Source organism: Cryptomeria japonica, chromosome 3 (assembly GCF_030272615.1).
Source record: "Cryptomeria japonica chromosome 3, Sugi_1.0, whole genome shotgun sequence".
In the NCBI taxonomy this organism is placed as follows: domain Eukaryota; kingdom Viridiplantae; phylum Streptophyta; class Pinopsida; order Cupressales; family Cupressaceae; genus Cryptomeria; species Cryptomeria japonica.
Window position 1 is genome coordinate 325,124,514 of NC_081407.1, and position 13,225 is coordinate 325,137,738.

Sequence of the window (13,225 nt, forward strand, 5' to 3'; positions counted from 1 at the left end):
TGTTCAAAATCTGAAATTGTAAGAATTTAGATATTCTTTTACTTTCTAATTGAATTTATTCAATGCTTAAGGAATATATTTAATCTTTTACTATTTGTATTAACTGTTCCTTCTTATATTGCAGATTGTTGTAGATAACATTTATTGATTTCGATGATATCTGCAACATTCCTCATGACATATATATATATATATATATATATATATATATATATATATATATATATATATATATATATATATGATGCCCAACGATCAAGGCATGCCTTGATCGGGCATACCTGTTTACATCCCCTACCAAGACACGTCTTGATCGGTTCACAAGCACCAATTCATTAAGGTGTTTACTGATAACTATCAGTTCAAATCAGATGCTATTTAATTGTTATATTAACTGATAACAAATCATTATGTTTCTAATGCTATTTTATTATTATGATAACCCATAACAAATTGGTAAGATGCAAGTGCAATACGATTATAATGTAGATCGATAACAAATCGGTATTAAAGCAAGAGCAAGTTTAATACGATAACTATCATAGCTATCATATGATAACATCAATCGGTGTTATCATATGATAATTATGATAGATAACATAAATCCGATCTGCTTAATTATAATCACACCACAACATAAGAAATATGGTCATAGCATGATTGGTGATAGATTTGTAATGATGTCCAAGTGTGGAAATGTGCAATCCGATGCTTGGAATATGAAATGCATATAAAGATAATTATAACAAGTTTAATCACTCAATCATGAAGTCTACCATTATCTTGTAGTTACATCGATAAGGTAGATGATTGAATGAGAGATAAATGAAGTCTCTCATTCAATCATTTATCTTACCGAAGCTACTTAGTCTCAACACGAATGATCAGAAATTGTAAATTAAATTTTCAACAAATGTAAGCAGAAAGAGTAAGGAATGAGCATAAATTTTAAAGCACACTGGTCAAATTTGCATTATTGTTTTCATTCAATATGGAGAATGAGAAAGAAACTTTCTTACTTTTTAAATTTGATTTTATTTTGTAGGGTCAATTTTGCATTGTGATTTCGATCTAAGAAATAGAGGAATAAAATTTAAGGTTCTGTAGTTGTAAGAACCTAGAACCCATCAAAGCTCAAATCTCATATAATTTTTCTTTCATGAATGTATATAGATATACACTAGTCTTTACAAATTTCACCATTACATTCTTAAAAAAATTACAAAAGCAAATATTCTAACATTCAATTAAGTATATTTAATGAACAACATGCCCTTACTCTTTCATGCAAAAATATATTTTGTGAATATATTATTTCAACTTAGCATCACTTAAAATGAAAACTACATTTTATAATTGTTACTAGAGATTTATATAAAAGCATATCTTAAGATAGAGATGCTACTACGGTTACTTAAAAGAAAATGTAACATTACAATATCTTGAGTATGCTTTAAAACTTAGATACTTCTATAAGGACTTGTAGAAAAGGAAGTTGAATGATATTGTAGCTCTTAAATCCCACTTTAAAAAATAATTGGCTAAATTCTTCCTCACTTCTCTCCTTTCCACCCATAGTAGAGATCATCATATGTATATCAAACAATAAACCTAGTCGATTCAAGCTTCCTTGTGAACCATCAATTAGTGCATCAACAATTAGAACCTTTCCATCTTTTGGTGTTGCTTCATAGCTTTTCCTCAAAATTTCTATGCAATGATCATCATCCCAATCATGTAAAATCCACTACAATAAATATAATAGTAACCTCTTGGAAAACCTAGTATTTAAGTAACAAAGAAATTGAAGTTATTAAAGAATGCAATAACAAGATATGAACATATAAAGAGACATAGTGCTGATGTAACAATGAAATAAAATTCATAAAATACTAGTGTATGTTATTTCTTAATTTGAAAGTTTTTACCTTCATGAAAATTACATCTCCACAAGGAATTTGGTCAAACATATTTCCACCAATATGCTTCACTCCTGTAAATAAAAAATAACAAATAACCAATATATATTTATGAAAAGAAAATAAAAATACATAGTTATAGAATTATTTGAAACAAATAATTTTTTCAATAAAATTACGTTACTAAAATTGGTTAAAAAGACTTTCCCTTCAAGTAAATACTCTTTAGTATTTTATTCTAAGTAGTACCACTCTGTCCAGACCAATCACCATCACTATAGATCCAAAACTGAAAAAGAAAACAAATTACTTTTTCCTGCGTTGAAAACTGAGACGAGGGCTCTCACCAGGTATGGCAGGTGCAGTTGCAATGACATGGGGCAAATCAAAGTTCATGCCTTTTATGTGTGAATGTTGACCAAGTATAGCAGACAATGCAGAGCCCACGCCTCCAGCTACATCCACCACACTCCTAACACTCTTGAACCCATCATACATCTTCACCACAGAAGCCATGACATCTTTTGTATGGCAGGCCATGGCCTGGATAAAAAGCTTGTTGGCTTCAGCATTTGAACTCACATATTCCCAGGGGCTTGTGCCATGCACCTTGACAAAGGGATGACACCCTTCCAAGACAGCATCACGAAAATGGTGGTGAGTATCCAAGTACACTTTGTCTACTGCCAACATCAGAAACGGCACAAAGGAATCCCTGTTTCCTTCCTTCACAAGCAACTTCGAGACGCTGTTCAAACCATATTTCAATTGCTTGATTTGCTCATCTATGTCTTCAGTGAAGACCCCACAAAAAGCCAGCAATCTCAAAATTCTAAACAAGTATTCCCTCTGGGGAACCTTATTTTTTGTGGAGGCAGAAATGTGTTGAGCAATTTCATCCACAGTGAGAGGATTTTCTCTGCCACGTGTAGCTAGAATTTCCGGGATGTTAAGCAAGACAGCAGCTTTGAGAGCCATGGGCTTGGCAGCAGAAAGCATCATCTCATAAAGGTGGAGATGGGCTTCCATTTTCCTGGTGTGAGCTGAAGAGATTGGAATGATTCAGTTACAGTTTTCCTTCCCTTTTTATAGAGAAAAATTATGTTTTGCCTCCTCACACGTCATGTACCTGAGGTCATTAGCCCGAGAAATTTTCTCAGATTTACCTTAGTGCACGTTTAATTGGATGACTAATTTGTTTCTTTGCATTTACATCTAAATAATTACCTCTATAAATTGTATGTGATACCAATTTCAGTTAATTAGACTCTTTCTCATGAGGCTAAATTTCTCCACTGTTCATTGGGTGACCAGTTTATCGTTTTCGGGGTAGATTCAAATAATCTACTTTCCTCAACTATTTATGATATAATGTTTGCGACTTATATTTTCTCACTTCAGGCTAAAATTTCGCGGCTGACGTACCAGTTTTGTCATAAAAAAAAAATATGGGTCATCTTCTGAGCTTCTAGGGTACACATAGTCATGTTGATGCAACTTTCGCACTCAGAAATTCACGCTACAGAGATAAGCATGTTGGCACCTAACAAAACATGGGTCACCAGCTCCTTTCAAATCGATGTGGATATGGCTAAAAATAGTGATCACAATAGATATCATCATTAGATAACAATGATGATATGGGATTAAAATGTTATTCATGAAAATTCAAATCTAAGAGACACATCCAAATTAAGCTTGATAATGAATGATTTTGAAAGATACCATCCTCTTACATGTGCATATTTAGTCAAAATACAATGTCTAATTTGATTTAGACATATGTCTTTATTATTGTTGATAAATTATATAAGAAGAGATATAAGAACATCTATTTAATTTTAATTATTTTAACAAAGATTAAAATAAAAAAATTTTAGTTAATTTTTTTTAAAGATTAGCGATTGTTAGGGATATCCATTGTTAGCGATTGTTGTGAGTCATGAATTTATAATATGATATCGACATGGGTATATATTTGTTAACATTAGTTGTGAGTCACATCATTGTAGTTAGTCATCTATTAAAATCGTGATATGAAATGGAATATTAATAGATATGAAATGGAATATTTGTACATATGGCATGGAAATCAAACTTGTACTGTATGCCAGGTGTTTATAATTTAGAGATTGAAGATAACAGCTTTGATTTCTGTAATGTATAATGTTTCAACGGTGATGTATAATGTAATGCGTAGCTCGATTTGTAATGTGATATATAATGTAATACGTAGCTCGATTTGTAATTCTCGTCCGATTCAATCGACGCGAAATTTTCGGATTTACAGTACTTAACGTTTAACTACTAATTCATATGTAAATTAATACATAATTTAACCTGTTTGTGATACCATTTGTAAAAGCTTTTTATTCACCCTTTTGAGGCTAAAATTTTGTGTGACTTAGACCAGACACCGTTTTGACTTGAAAAGCTATCATATTAAGATAAGATTCATACAAAACAAATAGAAAATAAACTTTAGGAGACTTTGTCCTTTCAAGTAGGTATCATATGTCTCATTCGAGATATTTAGATATTTCAATTGAGAAATTAAATTTTTACAATATTATATATTATGAGTTAAAGTATTAATTTTTTAATCTTTAAATTAAAATTTATTTCAGTAGTTCTATGGATTGATTTTTTTTCCAAATTAACACATATCAAATATGTCAGTAAAGAAGATCAATTCATTTATTTCTAAATCTTGTAGTTAAAGTTATGTCTTTAATGTGTAAAAAAAATTAGGTAAGTTTTTCACTTAAAAAGTGCGATGTAAGAAGATGAAACTCGGAATACTTTATCAATTTCTGTTTTCAAAATCAAGTGGAATAGCATTTGGTAAGTTGTGTATAATAAGGCTCTTGGTTTGAATGTATTTTCAGTAATTGGGTTTCTAATTTATAGCGAATTGATCAAGATATATCAACATTGGTTTGATGAAAATCTCTAAGACAATGCTCTCTCTTTTCTTCTCTTTAACACTTATTCCCTTAAATGCTAATTTCCTATAGTATTTTTTATGCGTTCTTGAAAATCTATTTCTACAAGGGCACTCCCTACCAATGCAAGTTTTTTATATGAATATATTTGTCTGTACCTATTGATTAGAAATTATACTACATATATCAACAGAAAAAGGGTAGAGAGACACAAAATCACCCCTCAAAGTTCAAACATGTAGTGCCTAAAAGGATAAATTACTGTAAGGACATAACCGAATAACTAGATAAATAGATAACAACAACAAATATAAAAATAGTCAGTTAAGCATTGAGAGAAATCCTACATGACGTTGGAGGAGGGTCGCAGTTATTTGACCAGCCCCATATTCTAGCCAGATCTAGAGTGACAGCGGGAAGTGACCAGTCCTTGTCAACATGAGCTTTTCCCTCATCTTTATCTCCAAAGTCTTGAACAAGTGAAATTGCCAAGGCCAAAAGAGTATAATCCTTGGAATAATCAAGCTAGCCATCACCACCACTGGAACCTAGCCATCCACTCTAACCGCTATTGTTTTACCCCACCATCCCAAGCTCCATCCAGAGGCAAAGCCTCTGCATGGGAGAGAGGTAGATAAATGTTAAGCAAAGCCACTAGATTAGCCATTAGGAACCTAGGAATGAGGACTCTAAGAACCTCTAGCAGAGGAGCTATAGCCCTATTATCGGCCATGAGGTGGAGAGTGGTCATGATAGGTGGAGCCATCAAGAGGGACCTTAGTAATAGTAGAGGGATAATTATCCCAATGAGAAATTAATTCTTAGAGGTGGGAGGCCTCCATCGCCACCTTGTTAGCTTGAACCTAGATTTGAAAAGGCACATTATTGGAAATACATAGTTTTCTAAAACCCAACATCTCAATGGAAATAACACCAAAAGTTTAACTTTCTATAAACAAAATAGAATTGGCACCATGAAAGAATGGAGGATAAGGTTATAATTGAAAGGAAAACTAGGCCAATCCACTAGGAGAGCCATATGCTAGGAGAAAAGCTTTAACTAGAAGGGACAAAAAGACTCATCAATCCAATTCCATGAAGTTTGAGCATGGTGACAAAAATGGAAAATATGATTAAAAGAATCTAGATGAGCACAAAAAGGATAACAAGGATCCTTGAAAGCCATATGTTGAAGGTGACAACCTATAGGAAAGCCTTGGGAAATAATACAATAGGAAAAATGAGCAACTGTAGGCTCAAAATTTATAGCCTAGATGTTACAAAACTGTCAATGCCATGGAAATCAAACTTGTAGTCTATGCTAGGTGTTTATACTCTAGAGATTGAAGATAATGAAACTTGTCTAGAGATTTATGTGATGTGAATTGGGGATATATGAATGATTCATTGGTGATGTATAATGTAATACATGGCTTGATGTAATGACCTGATTTGTAATTCTTGTCTGATTAAATAGACATGGAATTTTTGGATTTATAGTACTTTACGTTTATCTACTAGTTCATATCTATATTAACACATTATTTAACCTATTTTTGTTACCATGTGTAAGAGCATTTTTTTAACCCTTTTAAGGCTAAAATTTTGTCTGATTAGACCAGACACCATTTTGACTTAAAAAGCTATTATATTAACATAAGATTCATACAAAATAAATAGAAGATAAACTTTAGGAGACTTTGTCCTTTGAGATAGCTATCATGTGTCTCATTGGGGATATTTAGATATTTCGATTAAGAAATTAAATATTAATGATAGAATATATTGTGAGTAACAGTCTTTATTTTTTCTCTTTATATTAAAATTAATTTCAAAAGTTATATGGAATAATCTTTTTTCCCAAATCAATATAGATCAAATATGTCATTAAAGAATATCAATTCATCTATTTCTAAATCTTGTAGTTAAAATTATGTCTTTAATGTGCAAAATAGATCAGGTAATTTTTTCACTTAAAATAGTGTGATGTTAACATGAAGATTGAGATAAAATAAAATATCCCACAAAACAATGAAGAAGATGAAACCCAGAACACTTTATCAATTTTTGTTTTCAAAATCAAGCGGGGTAGCATTTGGTAAGTTATGTAAAATAAGGCTCTTGGTTTGAATGTATTTTGATTAATTGGGTTTCTAATTTATAGTGAATTGATCAAGATATATCAACATTCATTTAATGAAAATCTCTAAGCCAAGGCTCACTCTTTTCTTCTCTCCAACACTTATTCCCTTAATATGCTAATATCCTATGGTAGTGTTTATGCATTCTTGAAAATACATTTCTACAAGGGCACTCCCTACCAATGCAATTTTTTTTCTATGAATAAATTTGTCTGTACCTATTGATTAGAAATTATACTACATATATCAACAAAAAAGGGGTAAAGGGACACAAGATCACCCCTCAAAGTTCAAACTAGTAGTACCTAAAAATATAAATCAGTGTAAGGATATAAACCAATAACTAGACAAATAGATAACAACAACAAATATAAGAATAGCCACTTAAGCATTAAGAGAAATCGTACATAATGTTGGAGGAGGATCATAGTCATTTGACTAGCCCCATACTCCAGTGGGGTCTAGAGTGACATTGGGAAGTGACTGACCCTTGTCAAAAAGAGCTTCTCCTTCATCTTTATCTCTAAAGTCTCGAACAAGTGAAATTGCGAAGGCCAAAAGAGGAAAACCCTTGGAATAATAAATCTAGCCATCCACATTAACCATTATTTTTTTCCCGCACCCCTCCCAAGCCCCATCTAGAGGAAAAGGCTTTGTATGGGGGAGAGTCAGATAAATGTTAAGCAAATCCAATACAGTGGCCATTAGGATCCTAGGACTAAGGAATCTAAGAACACTTGGTAGAAGAGTTATAGCCCTATTGTCGGCCATGAGGTGGAGAGCGTTCATGATAGGTAGGGCCATTAGGAGGGACCTTGGAAATAGTATAGGGAGAATTACCACAATGAGAAAGTAATTCTTAGAGGTGGGAGACCTCCAATGCCACCTATGTATCTTGAAACTAGATCTGAAAAATCACATTATTGCAAATACATACTTTTCTAAAACCCAACATCTCAATGAAAATAGAACTATGGGCAAATAAAAATAAAAATAACTTTGCATAAACAAAATAGAATTGCCACCATGAAAGAATGGAGGATTAGGTTCTAATTGAAATGAAAACTAGGCCAATCAACTAGGAGATCCATATGGTAAGAGAAAACCTCTAACTAGAAGGGACAAAAAAAACATCAATCCAATTCCACAAACTTTGAGCATGTTGACAAAATCAGAAAATATTCTTAAAAGAATCTAGTTTTTCATAAAAAGGAAAATGTGGATCCTTGACAACCATATGTTGAAGGTAAGAACCTAGAGGGAAGCCTTGGGAAAGAATACACTAGGAAAAATGAGCAAGTGTAGGCTCAAAAATTATAGCCCGAATGTTAGAAAACTGTTAATGCCAAATATAGAAAGGTGGTTACATATGCTACCAAAGATTAATCACATCCACCATAGGAATATGTGGGGAAATCTATGGATAACCCAGTTGTGGCCTGTAATTCCAAACGGTGGTATAAAGATACCACCACCAATATTTTCACCATGGCTTGACAAAGTAGATGCCAATTTTGTGAATCATATTTAGTGGCAAAGCAGATAAAATTTTGTCAAAAGTTTCATGATCTAACCCAGAAAGTTGAAACTGAACTTTCATTTCTTCCCAAGACCAAAGAGTAACCATGATTTCATAGGGTTGGCTAGGAATTTTGTTGCCTCCCTCATAATTCTAGAGGGATTGGACTCCTCTCTACTTGATGACATGGTATGGCCCTTTGTGGCAAGTGGATTATTCATTCCAAGCTTGAAAAATCTTCTTAAGCATTAAATTTCTTCTAGTTTTGTGGTCAATTGACCTTTTTGGAAGGAGATTGGTTTTCAAATGCTTATGGTTATGAAATAAGTTATTCATCTCAAGGGTACTATTGTGGCCTAAATTATTTGGCATGCCTAGGAGATAGTTAAGCCTTGGAACCAATGTAAATTTCATGAGCAATGCAGTTAACAATTAGCTACAATTTTTGGCACAATCAAGGTCTCAATAAAAGTATCATCTTAAGTTACATATGTTTATCAAAAAGGTAAAAAAATATATATCTGTATAATATTACAACATCAATTATAAAACAAAAATCTAGTCAAAAGAAATACTATTTATGGCCTTTATAAGTACATTATAATGCTATACAAACTACTAACTAGCATATATATCTTAAATACTTTATACAAAATAAGTAGAAAGATATCCTTCTCAATATTTCTATTACATTTATACATTCTAAATTGATTAAAATATAGGAGCCCATTGGTACGCCTGACATCGAGCTTCTTGCTCCTGCATGTGGAGGAGGTGGTAAGACCTCCTCCACGGTGGTAATCTTCTCCCCCTGCTTTTCCTTCTTTTTGCTATCTTTTGCCGAGGCTCTTTGCGTGCGGTTGTTGTAGTTATTGTAGGTGTGAGTGGAGGTAGGAGCATTTAATGCTCGATGGAGGCATAATTAAATGGGTCGGATGCGACCCATTTGTCCTCTTCAAAATTTATGGAGGAAGAAATTATTGGAAAGTCTTTCTGAGATGCCATCCTTGATAATATCGTGCAAATCTCGTGAGAGGGCAAGTTTTCTCTAGTAAGTGCTTTGTCTATAGGCTTCAATGGCAGAGATGGAGGACGAGGTAAGGACCCTGCCTTGGGTCCTTGTACTTTTTGTATCTCTCCTAATGACACTATGACTGAAGCCCTTGAACTAGAAATAAAAGACTCCAAGATATTGCCATTTTCTTTGTTGTAACTAATATGGATAAGTGTTCGGCTAGGAAATTTCTTGACAACTGGATGAAAAATGTGTGGGTTAGAAAGCTAGGGTTCAATTTTTCCTTCTGTAGAATGATTCAGAAGGGTCTTTTTGTTATTTTATTTAAAGACAATAAATCTCAAGCAGAGGTTCTACATAAACAATTTTGGGTCATTGGGCAAACCATGTTCAGGGCCCTCAAATGGTCCTTTGATGTGATTAATGAGGAAATTTTGGCTATCTCTTGCCCTCGTTGGCTTCTAATTAAAAATTTACCTCCCATTTTTTTGAATTTTATTACCCAAGTTCTTGAATCTATTGGCAAAGTGGTTAGGATTGATCATTCTACAAATCTTGTCCCCAACCTCAATGCCAGAGTCTTGATTTCTATCAACCCGGGTATTGATATCCCTAGATTTCTTGAATTCAAACTACAAGATAAATCCTTCACTTGCATTTTGGAAACCCTAGGTGGTTTGAACTCATGCTTCCTATGTAGACGAGAAGGTCACATCAGACGATCTTGCCCTATTCTCTTGACTAGTACTAAATTCAATGGTAACCCCCTAGAACCGCCACTAATAAAGATGACCCTTCCCCCCTAAATCATCCTCAAAGATTCCAGAGTCGCCATCTGTCAGAGATAAACTAGATTCTCTCAGTAAGGCCATCAATAATGCAGTGGCTAGTCTCCCAAAGGTTCAACTTGTCAACCCTCCTAATTTTAAAAATAATACCGACTTCAGTTCTTTTAATGCAGAACCCCCCGCCCCGATTCGGCAGTTTTTGCTACCATTTCCTGGATGGATGGACTCAAAGACTCTATCTTCTATGTGGTTTCTAGGAAAAATAAGAGGTCCAAAAGGAATAATTTCCAACAATTGGTTGTGGAAAAAATTAGGGCTAGAGGGCACTAGAAAGAATGTACTGTAGAAACAGGCATAGGAGTTGGTGGATGTAGATGCCCACTTGAGACTCTAGTAATGACCAGCCCTGACAAGGACTCTCATGTCGAGTCAATTGTTAGGAATTTTGAAGGATTTGATCGTGGGGGTGGTGTTAATAAGAGTAGGGCTGCAACCCCCTACCCTCTGCGATACTCAATATGTTCCTGCATCTAATCAATCCCAAGCCTTGGATAACCCATCCAATTCGGCCTTAGTGAAGAACAACATTGTGGAACCCCCAAGGCATGATGGTTTTTCCCCTCATTCTATCCTCATTGCCTCCCCGACCTCTTCCCCTTTGAAATCAAAATCCTTGATTGATGATGATAATATCCTCTATGAGATTATCACGGCTACTCCAATGATTGACAATCCTATAGCCTTTTGCCCATCTGAGATAGGTGTGTCTGAGGGTGACTCCCCTAAAGATGCCTCCTCAGTTAACATTTGATGAGTCTGAGGTGGAGAGTGAGTTGAGATCCAACTTGTTGACTATTAATGGTGATGAGATGAAGGATACTGAAAATCCAAATGAGGAAATATCTGAGGCTAAAGCACTCGTGAGAAGGAAAAGAGGGAGATCTTTAAGATCTAAAAACAAGCTATCTCATCTACATAAAAAATCTAACCAGAAGGCTAGTATCCCTAAGTGCTTGAGCAACTTTAATGCTAACAAGAATGATAAGTAACTACTTATTCTCCATGAAATGCCTCTCCCAGAATATCTGGGGGCTAGTGTCCCCAGATAGGAAATATGTGGTGAGAAGATTGCTTAATCACCATAAGGAGTTGTATTTTGTCCTGCTTCAGGAGGTTAAAGTAGTTAACATTGCATTGGAGGTCAATCTAAACTTTATTTGGAGGGACCCTCAAATTTTTCACTAAACATGAGAAAGGCAAAGAAGGAGTTACCATACTTGTTAACCCTAACTGGTGAAACTCTATCCTTTTCTCAAGAATCTCCCCTTGCAATAGAGTTGTTTGGGTAACTTTCCAACATGGTGATTCTTCCTTTGGGTTGTGCACCATCTATGGCCCCAATGACTATAGGAATATATCTAATCTCTGGCAGTGGATTGCTTCTCTTCCTGACATTCCATGGATCCTGGGGGGAGATTTCAATATGGGTGAGCATAAGGAAGACAAATTAGGAGGAGCCACTATTGAATGGAAAAGAGGGGAAAAGATTCATTGGGATAGGATGAAAAACATTAAGAGACTTTTTGACCCTTTGGAAGGTTTAAAACATGTACATAAGGGCATTTGGTTTACATGGTGCAACTATCAAAAAATTGGTAGTAGAATCTATTCCAGACTGGATATATTCTACACCAGCAAAGATGTCATCTCCTTTATCCCAGATCACTAAGACTGTCTGGTGGTTGTTAGACCCTCCTCCCTCTTTGACCGTCGCCCTATTTTTCCAGAGATTGTCACTAGGAACTCGAGCAAACCTTTTAATAAGACTAGTGGAAAATTCATTCTTAACAACAATCTTCTTAAAGACTAGGATATTTTAGCTACTATTCATATTGTGATGGTATTTAATATGTGGAGCTCCAAAGATGGTTCTTATATTCACAATTAGAATACCTCAGTTAAAAATTGGTAGAAGATTCTTAGCACCATTGGCAAGAAGAAGGCCAAGGATACTAGGTAGGTAGAGCTTATCCTATCCTCTAAAGTACATAAAGCGGAGCAAGACATTCAAAATGATCTTAGAAACTCTCATCTTACCCAACTGGTGGTGGTGGTTAGAGATGAACTCAAAAAATATCAACATGATAGAGCATTGGGAGCCCAAACTAGAGCTAGGGTGCTTTGGCTTTTCCAAGTAGATAAAGGCTCTAAGTACTTCTTTAACCTTCTGAAACAAAACAATGTAAGGAAAGGATTGATAAGCTTTGGGTAGATAGAAAGGAAATATGTGTTGATGAGGAAATCATGAGTGAGTTCCTCAATTTCTAGAAGATGTTGTTCTCCTCAGAGGACTCTCCTACATCCAAGACAATTGTGGGACTCTTATTTCTAAGATTGTATCTCCCGATGAAGGTAAATCTCTTAGTAAACCCTTCTCAACTGAAAAAATAATAAGAGCCATTAACTCCCTTCATAATGACAAAGCCCCAAGGCCGGATGGGCTTACCATTCAATTATATAAGGCTAATATCGCCAGGATTGTTGATGATCTTCTTGAGGTCTATAATGAAGCCACTAGGATAGGGTCTCTGGGAATTGACATCAATAGAGGTCAGATCAATCTTATTCCCAAAGAAGGGGATAAGGCTCTAATAGAAAAATGGTGCCCTATTACACTACGTAATGTATCTTATAATATACTTATGAAGATGCTTTCTATTAGACTCAAAAATATCTTACCTAAATTTATCTGTTCCACCCAAACCAAATTCATTAAGGGGAAATACATTTTGGAAAATCTTATTACTAGTTGGGAGGCTATGGAATGGGCTTGAATTTTGGATCAAAAGGTGGTCATGTTCCTGTTGTACTTTGAAAAGGCTTATGATAGGATTGAAT

General features: G+C 34.6%; 1 protein-coding gene across 1 annotated transcript; it reads right to left on the reverse strand.

Annotated features, from left to right (window-relative positions):
• Positions 1 to 1,453: 1,453 nt before the first annotated feature.
• Positions 1,454 to 2,948, reverse strand: LOC131035982 (caffeic acid 3-O-methyltransferase-like). Its single transcript, XM_059217378.1, has 3 exons — positions 2,267 to 2,948; positions 1,929 to 1,993; positions 1,454 to 1,747 (listed from the first exon to the last, which is right to left on the reverse strand). Exons 1-3 carry the CDS (start codon positions 2,946 to 2,948, stop codon positions 1,454 to 1,456), a joined length of 1,041 nt encoding a protein of 346 aa, XP_059073361.1.
• Positions 2,949 to 13,225: the final 10,277 nt, after the last annotated feature.